This window comes from Candidozyma pseudohaemuli (assembly GCF_003013735.1).
Source record: "Candidozyma pseudohaemuli strain B12108 chromosome Unknown scaffold00002, whole genome shotgun sequence".
Lineage (NCBI taxonomy): Eukaryota > Fungi > Ascomycota > Pichiomycetes > Serinales > Metschnikowiaceae > Candidozyma > Candidozyma pseudohaemuli.
The window spans coordinates 137,433-156,465 of NW_020194436.1; the positions used below are offsets into that span (position 1 = coordinate 137,433).

At 45.9% G+C, this 19,033-nt stretch overlaps 8 protein-coding genes across 8 annotated transcripts; 4 read left to right on the top strand and 4 right to left on the bottom strand.

Moving 5' to 3' along the window:
- Nucleotides 1-55: 55 nt before the first annotated feature.
- Nucleotides 56-1,888, bottom strand: NOP8 (Nop8p; the record flags this gene model as incomplete). The annotated part of the gene is made up of 1 exon (XM_024856832.1): nt 56-1,888. One exon carries the CDS (start codon nt 1,886-1,888, stop codon nt 56-58), a length of 1,833 nt encoding a protein of 610 aa, XP_024714712.1.
- A 783-nt stretch (nt 1,889-2,671) lies between these two features.
- Nucleotides 2,672-3,358, bottom strand: PEX11 (Pex11p; the record flags this gene model as incomplete). The annotated part of the gene is made up of 1 exon (XM_024856833.1): nt 2,672-3,358. One exon carries the CDS (start codon nt 3,356-3,358, stop codon nt 2,672-2,674), a length of 687 nt encoding a protein of 228 aa, XP_024714713.1.
- Nucleotides 3,359-4,936: 1,578 nt separating this feature from the next.
- C7M61_001424 (uncharacterized protein) lies at nt 4,937-11,717 on the top strand (the record flags this gene model as incomplete). Its single annotated transcript, XM_024856834.1, has 2 exons — nt 4,937-8,218; nt 8,382-11,717. 2 exons carry the CDS (start codon nt 4,937-4,939, stop codon nt 11,715-11,717), a joined length of 6,618 nt encoding a protein of 2,205 aa, XP_024714714.1.
- A 69-nt stretch (nt 11,718-11,786) lies between these two features.
- Nucleotides 11,787-12,314, bottom strand: PSF3 (DNA replication protein; the record flags this gene model as incomplete). Its single annotated transcript, XM_024856835.1, has 1 exon — nt 11,787-12,314. One exon carries the CDS (start codon nt 12,312-12,314, stop codon nt 11,787-11,789), a length of 528 nt encoding a protein of 175 aa, XP_024714715.1.
- A 458-nt stretch (nt 12,315-12,772) lies between these two features.
- On the top strand, nt 12,773-13,513 carry C7M61_001426 (N-terminal protein methyltransferase; the record flags this gene model as incomplete). The annotated part of the gene is made up of 1 exon (XM_024856836.1): nt 12,773-13,513. The coding sequence occupies one exon, from the start codon at nt 12,773-12,775 to the stop codon at nt 13,511-13,513; it is 741 nt and encodes a 246-aa protein (XP_024714716.1).
- A 205-nt stretch (nt 13,514-13,718) lies between these two features.
- Nucleotides 13,719-15,020, top strand: C7M61_001427 (tRNA threonylcarbamoyladenosine dehydratase; the record flags this gene model as incomplete). The annotated part of the gene is made up of 1 exon (XM_024856837.1): nt 13,719-15,020. One exon carries the CDS (start codon nt 13,719-13,721, stop codon nt 15,018-15,020), a length of 1,302 nt encoding a protein of 433 aa, XP_024714717.1.
- Nucleotides 15,021-15,322: 302 nt separating this feature from the next.
- NAT2 (Nat2p) lies at nt 15,323-15,913 on the top strand (the record flags this gene model as incomplete). The annotated part of the gene is made up of 1 exon (XM_024856838.1): nt 15,323-15,913. The coding sequence occupies one exon, from the start codon at nt 15,323-15,325 to the stop codon at nt 15,911-15,913; it is 591 nt and encodes a 196-aa protein (XP_024714718.1).
- An 86-nt stretch (nt 15,914-15,999) lies between these two features.
- LEU5 (coenzyme A transporter) lies at nt 16,000-17,139 on the bottom strand (the record flags this gene model as incomplete). Its single annotated transcript, XM_024856839.1, has 1 exon — nt 16,000-17,139. The coding sequence occupies one exon, from the start codon at nt 17,137-17,139 to the stop codon at nt 16,000-16,002; it is 1,140 nt and encodes a 379-aa protein (XP_024714719.1).
- Nucleotides 17,140-19,033: the final 1,894 nt, after the last annotated feature.

A 19,033-nucleotide genomic window follows, 5' to 3' on the forward strand; every position in this document is an offset into this window, starting at 1 on the left:
TTGATTTTCGCGATGCTCAGTTGCAACTTCTACATCAGTATACCCTGCCCATATATTAAACTACCGCACGAACGTGGCGCTTTTTGAGCGTCCTCAAGACGTCTCTCTTTCTTCTCTTGCATTCACGTCCCACTTCACCTCTCATCAGCCAGAACCAGCGCTCATAGGCGTCCTCCTCTCCACGACCATCATCTCTGAGCTCATTTCCATCCTCTTCTCCGGGCAAAGTGATGGCTTCGTTAGCGTGACCAATTTTACTAAGCTGTGTTTGTGTTTGCATGAACGGAGACTCAAAGTGGGTCCAGAACAAACCAAACTTCTTCGTGCTCACTGCAGTCGACTGGACTTCCTCTTCCTGTTCTTGTTGTTTAAGGCTAATCTGCTCAGCCAATTTTCTTTGCTCTTCTTCATCAACCAAGTTCTTTTCAACGTCTATGTCGTCATCCGACTCGTCAAGACCAAGCTTGAATCCGCTGTCCGCAGCAAATAGACTGTTGGTGGGTTTGCTAGACTCGAACAACGAACGCAAGTTCTCTGTCTCGTTTTGCGCAGGTGCAGCTTCCGCTTCATCGACATCATTACTGACTTTCTCGTCCTTATCGTCTTCCTCCTTATGCTCCTCATCGTACTGCTCTTTGATAGCCTCTGTGGCGTACTGCTCACCCAAAGTAGTAGGATCGAGCTCGTTGCCCTCGTCGTCTTCGTCAAAGTATACTTCCTCCTGTGGTCTTTCGTGTGTAGAAAGGAAGGTCTGAAGAGATTCGCCATTACCCTGCTCTTTACCGTCGTCGTCGAAATCAACGAAGCCTTTGGTCTCGAAATCGTACAGCTCGATGTTCTTGCGGCCCTTGCTATCGAAGGTGACGCCACTCTCGTCATCGGACTTACCATCGTCAAGCTCTACTGGCTTGTCAAAGTCAAAGGTCTCGAAGAAATTGGCAAGCACGGTACTGTTAACATCCTTGTCCTTCTCCATTTCCATCTCATCAACGTGGTGTGCATCGGCACCGTAGCTTGCAGCCTGACTACCATCAACTCCACACTTGTCGACCGGAAGACTGACTCTTTCCACTATGTGATCATCGCCAGACCTCCAAGTGCCGTTGGAGTATTTGTATGTGAGTTCACCGGCAGACTTCTTTTCAACACCCCAAAGCTTTGTCTTGTAGCATTTGATTTGCTTGAGCTCACCGTTGATTAGAAGTCTCATGCTCTGCTCCTTCCTGATAAAGTGGGCAGCAGGACGTGGAGTGGTTCTCATTCTACCCTTTACCACTTCAGCACGGCCACTAGTGCGAGAGTATTGCTGAGTTGATGTCCCCTTGGGATTGAGACTCAGACCGTAAGAATCCTTACCTTTGAGACTGTGGGACGGAGCCTTGTTCTTTGTGTTGGCACTGAGATTATTTGTTGTGTGGGCTGAACATTCATAGCCCATGCTAGAGTTATTGGGGGCAGGTACACTCGTGGAATGCAATGGTGTTCCTGAAATGCTGTTGCTGGGGTACTTGATGGACAGTTCTCTTATTCTGTCTGCTCTTGCTGCTGCTATATTAGCCAGTTTTGCCAATGTGGCTTTCGAGATTTCTGGTCTTCCCGCATCCTTCTTCCATCTGTCCATATAGTCACCTTTTGCGATATTGATGCTAAGTTTCTTGCCCATAAAGAGGATTCCGTTCAAAGAAGATCTGAGCTTCTCAAACTGCTTGTCTGAAATCTCCATATCGACAAATGCAAAGTAGAAATCACCAACTGGTTTGGTCCGAAGGTCCATGGGGCCCTTGACCGTACCAAATTTTCCCAATCTCAGGAGAAAGGAATCTTTGCTCTCGGCCAATTTGGCTGAGATGTTGCCGATATGTATACGTCGGCTCTGTGGTGTATCCATGGTGCTATCTTTGTTCGATACCTTGAGAAAGTCTATAGAGTAGTAGTGATGAGCTCGATGAGGTGTACGGGTGCAGACTTGTACTTTTTCAATGTTGATGTCACAAGATGATATATAGATCTTGGAAAAAAATTACATATTTTGTTCGAAATTTCAATTGACAGTGTTTGAATTGGCTAACTAACCCAGAGATTTTTCATGTGCTGGCTGAAGTGAGCTTTTCTCTCTTCTAAAATGCTCATTGTTTGAAACGGTATATACCTTTGCAATGATCCCTGGATTGATTCTCTAGATGATATCAAAATATCATGAAGTTTAATCCTTCGATTGATTTTGAAGTTCCTCAATGAAAATAAGCGTGCTCTTTTTGTGGCGAATCAAAAGCTGTCTAGTTGGTGTTTTGACCTAAGGGGTCAATAGTGGCTGCAAAAACCAATCACCAGACAATTTCAGGGTCCGATAAGTTTGACGTAGATCATACGTTTATCATCGAGACTCTTATGGAATCTCAATCAAAGGTTCATTGTTTAAAAATTGCCTCGAGGGTATTACAGGTAGTCTTCGGCTTCGATGCTAACCCGAAAGTGTGTAACTGCTTCACCTGATTTCTTCTCTGCTATAGACTTTCTCTGAGACTATGATTGATCGCTCCTACTACAGGATCATAATAATATGGCATCTCTACTATCAGAACTACTCCAAGCTTTGGCGGGAGCAGCCTCAGTAAGTTTCTCGTCTTCTAAGATTTGCAATAAATATATTGAAGCTCTTATTCGTACGTATTTAAGTGGCGGCCCACAAGTCCTTCAAGCCCATGATAGAGGTGATGGAACCGGCGAATCCGACGTCACCCTCAGTGAAGTGCAAGTAGTTCAAGGAATTGAGTGCGATGAACATGTCCAAGAAGTCCCAGATCAACTTTCTCTTGGCCTGGTAGATCTTCTGCTTGATGGCCTCCTCGTCAGCCTTCTCGTCGGTAGAGGTCAACTTGGCGGAGTTGATCTTGATCAATCTGAGGGAGTTGATCACACCGGCGATAAGACCAATGAGCCAGAATCTCGAGGCCCACAATGGGAAGTTGGCGAATCTCTTCTTGTCAACAAGACCCAACATCTTGACGAAGATGAAGCCATCCAAGGTCAAGTAGCCGGCGTAGCCCAAGTTTCTGATGACGGTGGTGGCCAGCAACACATGGTCCATGAGCTTGTTGTCGTAGGCCTTCGAGGCAGCCTGCAAGTGGTTCAAAGGCTTCAAGAAACGCATACCCTTTCTGAGGAAGGTGGCATGCTGCTTCAAGTCCTTGAACTTCTGGACAGTTTCAGCAGAGTAACCCTTTCTCTGCAAGTAGTAGGACAAGAATCTAGACAAGTAAGCCACCAATCTGAAGCACTTCTCCCTCTTTGGGGTGGTGTCTATGAATTTGATGAATTTGTTCAACGTTGGGTGGTACACAAGGGTATCGGCGACCATTCTGGAGATTTGCAGAAGAAAGTGGTTGGTTGTGTGTTTTTCTCACTGGACGGAATATGGGGTATCCTGCTTATGATAATGTCCGCCAACCGAGGGCACGGGTGTACGGAAGGGCCCGGGTTTGCACCCTGGGGAAGCAACGCTGAGGAAAAAAAAAAACGGCGTGTTATTGGCCAATCAGCGGTTTTTCCACCTGACTGACCTGCCTCTATTTTTTCAGTCATTTGGCACCGTTTCGTTTAGGGTATCTCATTGCGACACATGCTGAGACCGAGGAAGCGCGGGGCCTACAAAGCAGAAGCTATCACAAGGGGTACTCCACATTGTATTGACGATTTTTACGTAGATAAGTGACATGGAGTGTGGCTTGGTTGCAGAAGGTGTTGGAGACTTTGTATATGTATGATAAGGCGTTTTTGGATGTGGGATCAGTAGAAGAGTCGGTGACTACGAGTGTGGGGCTGACTCGGTTACGACATCTACTCGGTTAGACATGGCTGCGAAACGACACAGTGGGTGGTTGTTACGGTCCTCCGGATGAACTTTCAGTTTTTTCATGATTTGTGGTGTCATCGGCGTGCAGACACAGATGAAGTGGTCAGACCTGGAGATCTGGGGTAATGCTGTGGAGAAGCGTGGGGCGCTCGTACGATGTGGCCTACGACTTGTAGGGTAAATGGTGGATGAACTTTATGAATCTCAGCAAGAGCCGTTTACAATGGAAGGTCACGATGTCGTCATTGTAAAATAGGCGGGTTGCATGTTTCACGTTATACTCGGCGATAGGCTGGAGATGGAGACTGCGGCTAGACTTTTTCACAGTTGCTCAAGATAAGCTTCTGTGGATGAGGCTTGCTTTGGAGGGGTAGCCCTAAGAGCCGAAGTTTATCGAAAGGCTCTACGGGATGAATCTCGGCCTTTGGAGAGTCGGTCATCTTACCTCTTGTGACCGATCTGGGTACCTCGGTTGTTATACCCAGGCATCGCAGGCTTATCTGTGAGATGAGAGGGACGACTTGATACAATTGAATCGGCCCAATTGATTGATTTTGGGGAAGCTTGTGCATTTTTTTGTAAGTATTGCTGGAATTGAGGATGGATAAAAATTTGGAAGTAGAATTTTGTGGTTAATAGGGTTGTTGGACATCTTACGCGTAGTGAGGGAAGTTCACAATTTTTCACATCCTTGGGGAAAGTGACAGAAAATCTACAGAAGGCAAGTTGCAAGATTTTGGCAAAGTATATAGAAAGTCCTATCCAAGGCATTACCTTCATTAACAGAACCATGATTTTAACCCTTTATTTGCTAAATCTTGATAAACGACCGATTCTAGGGTTGAGGCCTCAGTGTTCACTCGCATCTATAGCTGTAGCTATCCACAATCGATAATCAACATCTACCATCAACACCAAAGCCCCTTCAAAAGTTAAACAAGGGGCTCTGTTGGAATCTTCATTTTTTTTTCTTTAATCGACCTGGGCCATCTCTTTAAAATCCACATATCCTACTACCGTGTTGGCGCACCCTGGTGCATGCCGCACTAATATCAAAACACAAACACTCACCACCACTTCAAGATGAGCTCAGTACCCGACCATCTCTACGAGGATGGTAACACCACGGGATACCGTCGCAAACAGACGAAGTCAATCCTTAAAAACAAAGAGAATATGACGATGCCCAATCCGTCAATGCCCCTCAGACACTTTGACACCGCTTCCAGACTTGCAAATCGAAGAGTCTCGTTTGCCAACAAGGTCAAGCTCCATAAAATTGATTTTGTCCCGGCCAATGGCGAGGATGTTCCGGAAGAGGACAGCTCAGAAGAGGAAGGCAATGTTAGCTTATCGGCGTTGGAGAAAAACACATCAAGCTTTGTTGATCTGATGAGGAATATAGCAGAGTCTCACAGCAGTGACGATGAAGACCTACCCCAGAACGAAAACGCAACAAGGTCCACCGAAGATCAAACAATGGATTTCACAGGACTGATACGACAGACCCAGGAGCAAGACATGGAGTTCACAAGTCAGCTCGACGGTAAGTTGAACCTAGCGTATCCACTTTCAACAGATCAGCACTATCAGGGCTTCGATCACGAGAACCTGAACATGGAATTGACAATGCAGTTCACGAAGAATATCTCCTCATACACTGTGGTGTCTAATAACCAGGAGAATTTCTCCTCAGACAGTCCCAAACCTCATTTCCTCAATGGCCACAAGTTGCAATTCGACAACAACGGCAACGAAGAAGCCACAATGGATTTTACCAAGTTCTTCGAGGACAACTCTCGCAATGACGCATTCGGTTTCTCTGAAGCTGCCAGATTCAGCCCCGTTCCGAATGCTGATTACGGAGTCTCAGTCCCAGACAGAGATGGCGATGATATGGAGCTCACACAACCGTTCAACAAGCCAGCAGCGGCCAGTCTCGAAGAAAAGTGGCAACGGGACGAACCACTGACAGATGAAGCGAATAGGCCACCTCCGATATTGACCAGCCCAAGCCTCTCAGCTGACGAACAGGAGGGGGCCAACGAAGAACCCGAGAATGAAGAAACAATGGAGCTTACGAGCCAGGTAAATGTCACAGCTCTGGCATCATCCAACGGTGTGACTGAAAAGACTCAGGAGGCTGAGGTTGCAAAGCCGGAACGAAAGCCTGAGGCAGCCCAAGAGGAATCAGTGCAAGACAATTTACCTGAGAGATCAATGGACGACTCCAACAAACAAGAAGGTCAGGAGAAGGAGAAAGAGTCTTTTAATCACACGACAGACAAGAGCCCGTCAGTGTATGGCACACCTGCGGCATCTCCAGTAAAACAGGCGGCCCAGCAAGAGACGGGGACTGGTGAGATTTCGAATTCACATGGGTCACCAGAGAAACTGAAAGACGAAGATGATCAACAGGGAGAAGAACAATTTGGAGAAAACGCAGAAAGTGTTGCGAAGAGCTCACCAAAAAAGACAAGAGAAGAAAAAGAAGATGATGATGGAATTTCCTCTGAGGCACCAGAGCAGGATAATCAAAATGAGCTTGAAGAGGCTCAGGACCAAGACTCAAACTCTGCTCAAGATGTACCAGAACAGAGTGTTCAGGAAGCAACTCAAGAGTCACAAGAACAGACGATAGTGCCGGAAGTTGAGCAAAAGTCGACTGAATTACAACGCTCGTCACTGACACCTGAGACACCAAAAGAGACGGAAGTGGCCGAGAGCGTACTCTCACAAGAAAGTCAAAAAGAAGATGAGGTGACAGACGACGCTTCGAAGTTCAATAAAATTGAACTGTCACAACCAATGGAACTCACTCAACCAAGAAGTGCTATCGAGACCGTATCAGAGGTTGAACTGCAGCTGAAGAGAGTTTCTGAGGATTTTGAGGAGCCGAAACAAAAACAGCAAAGAAAAGAACCTCATGTGTCCACCTTGGACATACCTTTGGCAGAAACTTCGACATTGTCGATTGATGGAGTCGATGACGACTTTAACGACCCGAACTATCAGCCAGTGTCGCTTCCTACCTTTCTCAATGACATCGGTGTGAAATTTTATGATGATCTCGAGATTGCAAGTGATACCGCAAACCGTTATTCACTCTCGCTACAGGACGATTCGTCGAACACAACCGACGAGGACTACTACAAAGGTAATGTTCATTTACCATTGCTTGAAGTGTTGGAGTTGAGTTGCAAAGAGCTAACGCAAAAAATCCAGCAAGGCAAAGCCCTCTTCCAAGAAGTCAGTGACCAGTCTCTCAACGATAATCCGATGCTCTTCAAGCAATACTACCTGTCGTCATATTACGACCAAATCTCGATGAAATCTCACTTTCATCTTTTGAAGGAGTTCACGAGATACCAAGCGAAACAGGTTTGGTATCAATGGCGTACACAGCTAATGCAAAACCTTTTGGAAGTGCAACAGGGCAACCTCGAGCAACTTGAGGCAGACAAATCGACACTCCAGGCGAGCATCAAAGAGTTGGAACAGGTTCACGAGGACATCAAATTGGACCTTCAGCTGCTCAAGAATGATGTTTCTTCTTTCAAAGAGATAAAGGCATCATTTAAGGATTTAGATGCCAATCAGCTAAAAATCATTAAGCTGCAACTCATGGACCTTAATAAGAAACTACTCGAGCACCGAGTCCAGATAGGTGAGAAAGAAGAAGAACTTGCTGGAGTACGTTCGGAGATTGAGAAAGCAAATGTCAAAATCCAGGAGCAACGAGATGAATTGAGGAAGGCCGAAAGTCAGCTCAGCCGCAGAAGAAATTTCAGCAGCCAAGAGATCAACGAACTTGAGCACGAGGTTCAAAGGACTGAAAAAGCAGCTGGAATCAGCTACAAATCTGGTATCGGCTCTAACGAAATCGAGTTTGAGTGCAATGCTAACATCAGTGTTGTTGTTACATACCTGGAAGCTACTCCAACTGACATTCGCTTTTTCGAAAAACCGAGTGAAACAAGTGATTTGATATTTGCGGAACTTGCACCTTTTGCTATCCTTGCCCTACCACGTCAAGAGTTGACTGCAGAGGAGAATCTTAAAGAGTTTCAAAGAGCCTGGGAAAAATTGAAACAAGTTGATTCAGATCTCTACAAACTTTCGCTCAAGCACCCATCCAAGCTCGAAGTGACTAGGGATGAGCTTAAATTTCACAGCACCGTGTTCAATTTTGAATCTGGGGCGGAGACAATTTATACCCTCGAGCTTAAGGCGAACGATATCATGTACTACCCAGACCAACTCACAGTGAGTGCGAAGCCTGGCAGAAGACTGAGAACAACCACAAGTGCGTTACCCCCGCTGCATGGTATCTCAGACAAACTTATGAACAAGTTCAAGACCCCAGTTTATGACTAATGACCAAGACATTCATGAATCTGACTTTTCGTAGATAAACAACACGGTCCACCAAGAAGGTGTACGGGTGTTTTACGCATGAGAAATCTTTCACTGGTAAATCTAGCTATAAACTCAAGAAACAAACCTTTCCCATCCATCTACTGGCCAGTTCACTGCCACAAGCATCGCACTCCCGATAGCCATGGACGATACAATCGACGCCTCCTACTATTTGGGTGGTAAGGCCGCAGAGGTGTCCAAAACTTTGGATATCGTCATTGGTAGCGGTGATATTGTTACCATTGACGAATTGCCAGATGACCCTCAGGAGCTTATATCCTTTTTGGAAGGAGAGTCTTGTGACGTGAAATACTGGATTCTCGTTGCCCAGGCCTATGCTCTGGACAATAAGCTAGATGAGGCCATCACCATCGCTGAGAAGGGTGTTTCTATCAAATCCAAGAGCGACAAGGATCGTTTGTTGATTTTGTTGACTGCCATCCATTTTGCTTTCGTGAACAGGGGAGACGGTAGAGCTGACCATTTGAAAAGCGCTCAAGAGGCACTTTCTCAGGTCGAAGATTCCAACTCTGTGCCTGTTCTTGTGTCAAAAGCCATTCTTCATGTCCACAAGGACGAAGCAGAGAACGCCTTGCAGCTTTTTGACCGTTTGTTAAAACTCGATTCGACCAATTGCATTGCATTGCTTGGAAAGGCTCAGGTCACACTCAGCAAAACACAAAACTACTCAAACGCTTTGAAGATTTACCAGCAGGTTTTGGTCTTGAACCCATTAATGAAGCCTGACCCTAGAATTGGTATAGGCTTGTGCTTCTGGTATCTTAAAGATCGTTCAATGGCTATTAGCTCATGGAATCGTTCCCTTGAAATTGATCCTGAAAATTTCAAAGCCAAGTTACTTTTGACATTGGCTAAGTTTGACAATGTTTTCACCAACTCGATCTCTGATGAACAGTTCCTCGAAGGCTATAAAAGCGCATTGGGCGAGGTCGGCGATCTTCACAAAAAGGCTCCAAACGACAAGGTTCTTTTAATCGTGCTCGCTTCGTACTTCTATTCCAAGGGTGACTACGAATTGGTTGAAAAGATTGTCAATAAGGTCGTTACGTCATCTACTGATGAAATTGCATCTGCCAAATCTTCCAAATTGACCTCGTTCATCTCCAAGATCCTTTCTCAAGGCTCTTTTTGGTTGGGACGTGTTGCCTATGCTAAGAGCGATTTCACTCAGGCGCAAAAGTATTTCCATGAGGCTATCAGATTAGATGACAACAATTTGCTCGCCAAGTTGGGTTTGGGTCAAGCTCAACTTAGTCGTGGCTCATCCGAAGAGGCCATCATTACCTTTGAGTCCATCGTTAGATCCAACTCCAAGTGTTTGGAGTTCAACTACGCTTTGGGTCTTTTATATTCCCAACTGAAATCGCGTTCTAAAAATGAACAAGCTGTGCAAATGTTGGAAAGATACATCAGATTGTCGAACAATCGTGGTTTGGCTGTTGCTAACATGAAGGACGACGAAGCCTACCTCAACAAGGAGCCAGTCGTTCTCAATGCTTACTTGCAGTTGAGTCAGCTCTACCAATCTAAGGACATCTCGCAATCTTTGGTTTATTTGCATAAGGCTATCGAAAGCAGGAAGCAGATTGGTCTGGACGCACCATTAGAAGTGTACAACAATATTGGTGTATTCAACTTCATCAAAAATAACGAATCCACAGCTGCAGAGAACTTTGCCATTGCTCTTGAAAAGGCCGACCAATACCAAGTCCCTGAAGATGCTATTGACGAAGCTGTGGTCGATCTCGGTAAGGATTTACGTACCCCAATCACTTACAATTTGGCAAGATCGAAGGAGTCTTCGAATGAGACTGAGGCTATTGAAACTTACAACAAATTGCTCGAAGAGTGCCCCAACTACTTCTCGGCCAAACTTCGACTCCTATTTTTGGACGCTGTGTCTACCGAAAAAACACCTAAGAAAGAGCTCGAGGAAGAGATCAAGACGCTTCTTCAAGAACATGCTTCTAATTTAGAAGTCAGATCGTTTTATGGCTGGTTCATCAAGACATTCGGCAAGAAGATTGGTCTCAAGCCTGATGCTGATACTCAACATCAAAAAGAAACTTTGGTTGACTATGATTCTCATGATTGTTATGCCTTGATCTCATTGGCGAACATCTATTGTGTGATGGCCAAGGAAATCAAGTCTTCCAAGGAGGAAGAAAAGAAAAAGAAGTACTTTTTGAGAGCAATTGAGTTGTTCACCAAAGTTTTGTCCATCGATGCTAAGAATGTTTTTGCCGCACAGGGTTTGGCCATCATCTATATCGAAAACAAGGAACAGACCAAGGGCCTTGATATTTTGAGAAAGATTCGTGACTCATTGAATGACATTTCCGTCTACTTGAACCTTGGCCATGTTTTGGTCGAGTTGAAACAGTATTCGAAGGCCATTGAGAGTTATGAGATTGCATATGTGAGATTCACGAACAGCAGTGATCCTAAGATTGTGTCCTTCTTGGGTCGTTCGTGGTACTTGAGAGGACTTGCGGAAAAGAACTTGGGCTATTTGAAGAAGGGACTTGAATACTCAGAGGAGGCTTTCGCGAAGTCGTCAACCAACAAGAGCGCTTTGCTATTCAATGTTGCTTATGTGAAGTTCCAAATTGCTGATTTCCTCAGTAAGTTACCTGCTGCACAAAGAACCGTTGACGATATCAACCAGGCCATCACCGATTTGAACGATGCCATTTCAGACTTGAATGCTCTTTCCTCGGAGGAAGAGAAGCATCCTCCATTCCCCAAGGCAGAGTTGAAGTCAAGAGCCAACATGGGTACAACAACGTTGCTCAATAGATTGAACACTTGCCTTGAGGAAACCAAGGAGAATGTGAACCAATTGAACAGCAAGCTCGAGGAAGCCAAGAAGTTAAGACAGGAGGAAGAGGCTCGTAAGGCTGAAGAGGAAGAGCAAAGATTAGCCGCTCTCAGGTCGAGACAGGAAGAATTGGCTAAGGAGCGTGCTGTTTTGCAAGAGCAAGCACAACAGTGGGCTGAAGAGGCTAGACTGAATGTTGTTGTTGAATCCGATGACGATAAGGCTTTCGATGAAGATAAGAAGGATGGCAAGAAGAAGAAGGGCAAGAAGGCCCAAGCCAACGGAAAGAAGGGCGGCAAGAAGGGTGGCCGCAAAAAGAAGGATTTCATCAATGACAGCGATGGAGATGAGGCTCCACCATCTGATGACAACGAACCTGAGGAGCCTGCCTTGCCATCTGGAGATGAGGATGATGATGTCCCAACTAAAAAGACCCTGCGCAAGAAGCGTACAGTTGCCGACGACGACGACGAGGAAGGTCAAGCTGTTGACCAGGCCCCATCCAAGAGAAGAAAACAGTTTAAATCGCAAGAAATTGTGGAAGACTCTTCAGACGATAATGATGGGGACGCCGATGGTCAAGATGAAGACGGGCTTTTCTGAGCCAGGGGGAAAAGAAATTAGATAATTTTATTCTGTAGTATACAAATGTCATGAAATTAGAAACACGCGTCACGTCAGGCTGGCCCACTGTCTATTCTGTCTTTTACTCTCCGCTGTAACCTTGTATAGCTTCTTCTCAAACTCGTCCAAAGAGAGCAAGAACGAGCTGTTCACGTGTTTATTGGTATTGCTGGCAAAGTTATCAATCTCCAAAGCTCGCAGCTTCAAAAGCTCCATGACAATTTCAGCAACCTGGTGGTCACTGAATATATAGATCCACTGCTCCGCGAGCTTGTAGTAGCTTGCTTTCAACGAATGTAGATCCACGGATTTGGGGTCAGCACGAATGGCGTTTAGCACCTTAGTGCTTATGAAATCAGGGGTAAGCATCTCCACAAAACTGAGGTCAGATTGAGCCAGTAATTCACTCATTGCCAAAAGCTTCGCCAACCACATCGGTAGTTCCACCTTTGTGTCCTTCTGAAGTGGTCTACCGGGGCTTCCTTCAAGGAAACCTAGACCTGGGTAAGTCGCATTGAACGCACAAGGCACTTTTTCGCCGTCGGCTAGGATATCGTCGATGTCGTAGTATCCCATGAGTAGGTGTTTTGAGACGCGAATCTGATGTAAGACAAGACCACTATCAACAGCTGCCAATGTGCAAGCGTGTGGTAAATTCGAAAAAACAATTTTTTGGTGGATGTATCTTTTATTGAATATTCATAGAAGTGTGATTGTCAAAATCTTTTGGTTTTGGGGAAATTCGGAATTAATGGTGGAACTCCACTCCGGTCCAACCTTCTCAGATCACCTTGCTTAATCTTTCCAGCAAACAATAGGTGCGCATACCCGAAACGATCTTGATCAAGATCTGAGCGAAATTGAAGTTGATTTTAAAACTGCAAGCCTACAATTTATATTTAATTTTTTGAGTAGCCAAAAGTGAAACCAATCCACTTGGTGTAGCACGGACCAACCACCTGGTGTACTGGTCCACAGTACGGGATATGAGACAGTTTTTTAAATCGCTGCTCTTCACCCACAGTGCTATCGACATGCCCGCCAAACCGCCTCCAGAGTTGAACCACGAATTGATCCAGAATGAGGATCCCAACTCCATGATCAACTACACTGACGCCATCGATTACTGGCTGTCTGTGCCAGCATCGGTAAACGGTGTTTTGGGTGGTTTTGGTGAGCAGACCCTGGTTCCAAAAGCTGACATCGTTGGGTCTGCCACATTTCTTCGAAAACTCCAGACAAGAATGGAGTGTCCTCCAGGCCAGCAGAAGCTTACCATCGACATGGGTGCCGGAATTGGCAGAATTACAAGAGATTTCCTCTGGAAGGTTAGTGATAGATGCGACTTGTTAGAGCCTGTGAAGCCTTTTGTGGCGCAAATGGAGAAGGAACTTGCTATTGTAGCCCAAAAGGGTAAACTTGGAGATATATACGATATTGGCATGCAAGAGTGGGAGGCATCGCCAGAGAAAAAGGGTCGCTACTGGCTTGTGTGGTGTCAGTGGTGCGTTGGACAGTTGCCTGACGAAGAACTCGTGAAGTTCTGGGTGAGATGTAAGGAGGCATTGATGGAGAATGGTACCCTTATTGTTAAGGAGAATATCGCTCCTCAGGACGATATTTTTGATGCTACAGATTCAAGTGTCACAAGAACGGACGCTAAGTTTAGACAGTTGTTTGAATTGGCTGGGCTCAAGCTCATCGCTAGTGACATCCAAAAGGGCCTACCGAGGGAATTGTACCCTGTTCGCATGTACTGCCTCAAGGCATTGTGAGCGAACATGGGGCCAAAGTATATTCGTTGGAACTGACTTTGAAGGACTTTCATGCCATTAATACCTCTAATGCAATGGTCATCCTCAATTCGATCTTTCGTTCCACTTTCGTTGTATCGTTGGGTACCCCGGAACAACTCTTACAGACAGGAAAGATGAGCGTAGTCTGAAAAAGTTCATTTCCGTCTCATCTCAAACACTCGTCATGTCGCTCAGAACTGCTAGTGTAGCGGTGGCAGCTGCTTTGTTGGCAGCCGCTGCCGTCGAGGCTTATCATCGTTATACTGATGTCGTCCCTCTACGGAGATCTGACGCTAAACCTGAGAAGAAGAATGAGCACTCGGAGGAACTCATCCGTGAACAATTGACCAGAAATTACGCTTTCCTCACCGAAGAGGGCATGGAAAAGGTCCGTAATCAGCGTATCGTTGTTGTGGGAGCTGGTGGTGTCGGGTCGTGGGTGGCTACCATGTTGGTGCGTTCCGGTGTGGGCAAGATCAGAATCATCGATTTCGACCAAGTGTCGCTCTCTTCGCTTAACAGACACGCTGTGGCCAAGTTGAAGGATGTCGGTATCTCGAAGGTTGACTGCTTGAAGAACCATTTGCATGAAATCGCACCTTGGGTTGAGATTGACGTCCACAACAAATTGTGGGACAAGAACAGCGGAGAGGAGCTCATCTTGGGCGGTGATTTTGACCCAACCTTGGTTGTGGATTGCATTGACAATATCGACACCAAGGTCGACCTCTTGACGTTCTGTCACGAGAAAAAGCTTAAGGTCATTTCGTCTGGAGGTGCCGCATGCAAGTCCGATCCTACAAGAATCAACATCGCCGATATCTCGAAGACTGAAGAAGATCCACTCGCAAGAGCTGTCAGGATCCGCTTGACTAAGAGGGGTATAATTGGCAACATTCCTGTTGTTTTCAGTGCCGAGAAGCCTGACCCTAGGAAGGCCCGTCTTTTACCGTTGGATGAAGATGAAATCGCCAAGGGTGATGTTGAGGAGCTCGCAGCTCTCAAGAGCTTCCGTGTCCGTATCTTGCCAGTTCTTGGTACCATGCCGGGAATGTTCGGTTTGGCCTTAGCTACCCACATCATTACGACAGTGGCCGGATACCCCGTGGAATACGTCGAGGGTAAGAACAGATACAAGATTTATGATGGCATATTGCAGAGCTTGGCAGGTCAAGAGGCTAGATTGGGTCACTTGGACCAGAGAACGCCAGTTGCTCTCAGAGATGTTCCATACATTGTGGAAGAAGTGTTCCGCGGAAAGTCCGTGGTCTCCAACTATTCCACAAGATTGACGCTTTCTAGATGGGACCCCTCCAAGGAATTGAGCTATCAGAACGTGGTGGTAATGACGAAAGACGAGCAGAAGAACCACGAGAACAGAGTATTGAAGGGTGAAGAGAAGCTTGAGGATGTATATAGCGAGGAGGTGCTTCAAAGAGTTGCCCACAGGTTTGCTCAGGAGAAGTACTACTCCACATTTAGGTAATTAATTGGCATTTTGATCTAGAGTAGGTAAGCGTTGTGTCGATCGGGATCACACTGGAGTGCAGTCTTTTTAGCCTCTCTAGCAACGACATTGCAGCCAAGGATACATTAAACGCCTGACAATTGTCAAAACAGTTTATTATCCAAAAATGACAATCCCCAAATAAATCAACTTTCGGAAAACAAAATATTCAAATTGTCAAACACTCAAGTGAAACTCGCCCCCCAGGCAATGGCACAAGCACGGATTCCTATATTTTCCGGTGTGCGAACATTAACCATAGACATCGCCTACTTGCCATCATGATCGGTCCATTATTCAGAAGGAGCCTCCGGCTTGGAAAACCTTCTCAGCTTCTTAGTAGAAGCAGGTTGCAGTTCCAGCAAATGATAAGATTGCAGCTGAACAATGCAGTGAAGAAGCCGGAGCCCAAAGGTATCAAGAAGTTGATCAAGGACTACGGATACTCAGCTTTGGGTGTCTATCTCACTTTGAGCATGTTAGACTTGCCGCTTTGTTACTTGCTTGTTCACCTGATGGGCAAGGAGGAGATCCAGCTGTATGAGAACAAGGTGAAGCAATACTTTGGCTATGGTAAGAGTGACGAACAATTAGAAAAGGAACAAGAGATTGATAGAATTCACGAGCAACAAGAGCCTGAGCCCGAGGGAGCCTGGTTTCCTTGGTTTTCCTGGACCGAGCTTGCTATAGCATATGGTCTCCACAAGTCTGTGCTTATCTTTGTCAGAGTGCCATTGACAGCAGCCTTGACTCCGCTGATTGTCAAGTTGTTGCAAAGATGGGGCTTCAACATTGGCTCTGCCGCCAAGGCTACACCTAGATTCGGGACCAAAGTCACTAAAAAGAACAAGTGGTTCTCCTGGTTTTTCTAATACATGTACATAAATTTGCCGGGGTCTAGCCCCAGCGTCGGAGTTCCCATGAACTTCTAAATAAATAATGACAATTTGAGAGTTCGTCAGATCCCAAGGAGCACTTTGCATCGTTCGTAGACAAAGAAAGAACACGCCAGCATGGGGATAACCTTCATGTACCCGATGGACAAACCCACAAAAAATCCTCTCATGCCGCTTTCGGCAAAGATCACTTGCATTGTCCTTTTAAAAGTGAGGAATTTGCCTGAGTTAACGGCACCGCCCACTTGCATCCTTCTTCTGATGACTTCAAATGGGTAAGCTGCTGTTTGAGAGCACATGCCTGCTAATCCACCGGCGAAGAGCTGTGCTGACGCTCGAAGAGGGACCCTGGAGTCTCTGGAACTCACATTTTGTTTGTCTTTAGACATTTTCACAACCTTGTGACTGGAAACGTATGAGTATGGCTGGGCAACCATGTAGGGTCTCAAAGGCTTGGATCTGAAGAGGTCATGGATGAGGTCATGCACGTAGAAAGACACACCAGCGTAAGGAATCATGCCCAATATAGTGGGGCCAAAGCCTCTGTAAAAGTTGGATAGAGGGACAAGGCTTTGTGGGGTCTTTTTCCTCATGAACTTGATCCAACTGGGGTCGGACTCGCGGTGGGGTGGGTGTTCCAGGTAAACCTGTTTCAAAATTGAAAATAAACGACCCTTGTGGTGGGCAATGAAAGCCTGGTGGTCGTGGCCGGGCACGGTGTGTTGAAGGTTTCTCGTCTCGAAGGCCAAACGAACACGAACCAAATCTAAAGGATATGTAAAAAAGACACTGGTCAAGCCCGAAAGGGAACCGGCCATGAATCTGCGGACAGCGGTTTCGTAAGAGTCATTAGGAATGAGCATGGATCTGATCTGCTCGTATGCAACAAATTTGATGGCAGCGTATGGGAAAATACGAAGCAAGGTGACCAGGTGACCCTGGAAAAGACCGTAGAGACCATCGTTGGCCCATATTTTGCGGCCAGCCTGGAACAAACCCCGGAACAGGCCTCTGTATTGTAGAAACTCTGGGTTCGACGTTTGGAACAAGATCTTGATACGGTCCATGGGAGCAATGAGCGTTTTGGCGGCCGAGCCGGAGATACCCCCGGCAATTCCCAGCCGAACAATGTATTCGGTGAAATGCTTGTCTATAATTTTCTGCAGCCGTTTGCTGCTGTGCTCTCGGGATTGAGTGTCCATGTCATGCTTTGTCGGTATTTCCTCTGACGAGCGGGATCGTCCCATGCGATGGCTATCGTCCATAGACGGACTGTGATGCATATGAGGTTGTTATAACGGAGTCAAAACGACAAGGAGTGGTCTAGCTGTGTCGCAAAGCGTGTGTAAAACTGGTCTATGGTACAAGTAGTTGGTGATGCAGTGTAGTTGATGTTTTCTGGGGAAAAAATGGCGAGCATGCAGAAGAAGCCCGATGATGAACAATGGCCAAAAGAAACGAGATTCTCCGAGGTGGAAGAATTTTTAAATTCCAAGAGTTTTGGAACTCGGAAGTTTTGATTGATCCGAGTCGATGAGATGCTTATTGGTATTGAGAGGGCTGTGGTTGGTCCATTTGCGAGCAGGTGCACCTGTAGTATGCCGAGGTTGCATCCATAGTGGTGGTAAGTATCACGAGCTAGATAAGATTTTTTGACAGGTATTTTTGATGAAGCTTATTTGGTGGAGTGATCAGGTTTTCAAGGTCGATGGAATAAAATGCATTTTGAGCAGCAGAAACCTAATACCTATCTTACGACGATCCACTGCTTTGTTACAATAGCGCGAGTTACATATGGAAATCACAAGGCAATCAGTGAGTAGAGAGAATAGTACCTCATCATCCTAAATCTTTTGTGCAACGAGATGAGTTGTAATTCGTTCAACGCTTCGGTAAGATTGTAAAATGGGATTAGAGTTGAACAGAAATTCCATTGGCACTGGTAGTAATCGCCAAAGTGCTTACTAAAGCTCTCCATATAGCTGAATAGTGATTCTGATAGCACTAGAACCTTTGCAACAGTAGTCTAAAAGAGAGGGTAAATTATTCATGGCTCGTGGGCTGAGAGGGTCAGAACAATTCACACCCCTGGGATCATTGTCTTGTGCTATCGATTAGAGATTTCTGCATGGCCTCTTAATGCGGGTACGGGAGCTACCTTGTTCCCGCCATGTGTAGCATGAATTAAGACCAAACTACAGATAACGGGATAATTGTCAACTAAGCCAGCGTCTTCGATAGACGAACAGATTGTACTTGACACAGCACCTGTCTTGCGGCAACCAGCGTTTGAAGGCATGCCAGAATTCAAAACTTGCCTGGTACAATTGCCCTATATGATTTCTGAAATCTTCATTAAACATATCTGTGGCGCTTCTTTATTGTTGGCATGTGGATAGTACTCTCATGCGTAGAGAGCCGGATGGTTCAGCACAACACAGCAGAACCCTCTGTGAGGCAAAAAGGAATAATTCTGAAGAAGTTTTACAAATAGAGGGATCCCTAGAGAACCTTTAAAATTGTATAGGGCGGGTCAGAGCACCGCCCAGATCGAAATACCCGCCTTTACCCGAAATCAGTCAAACCCCCTAGAAGAACTGTTACCACCATCCCGGGTCGAAATAACGGTCGAATGGGACCACGCTAGGTGCAGTTGGTGGCAAAAATGCAACATGGCTAGGCCATGTACAGTAAGAACTCTTGCACCAGTCAATATGGAACCATGCATATATGCCCCCGGAGGGTCATCGTACCGAACCTTCACGCTTGATACCGTTTTCGTTGCAGATAGAAGGTAGAAAAAGAAGAGCGATGCTTTGCAGCTACGGGCGGCACACCAGAAGCAGAGCTGATCTAATAAGGTTTCAGCATGCAAGGAACCTGACATCAGTTACTAAACAGCTTTGCACCTCGAGACACGCCTGCCGACGGGTTAATCTGCTCGGCTAGTGGTTCTTCCGCAGGAAGAATCGGAGTCAATGGTAATTGGTTATCCAGATTTCTATTGGCGCTCGGGCCCAGATTATTAAAAATTCGGGGCCCCTTCCTTGTGTGCTCATACTGTATGGCTGAAACTATTTCTAGTAGTCGGGATCC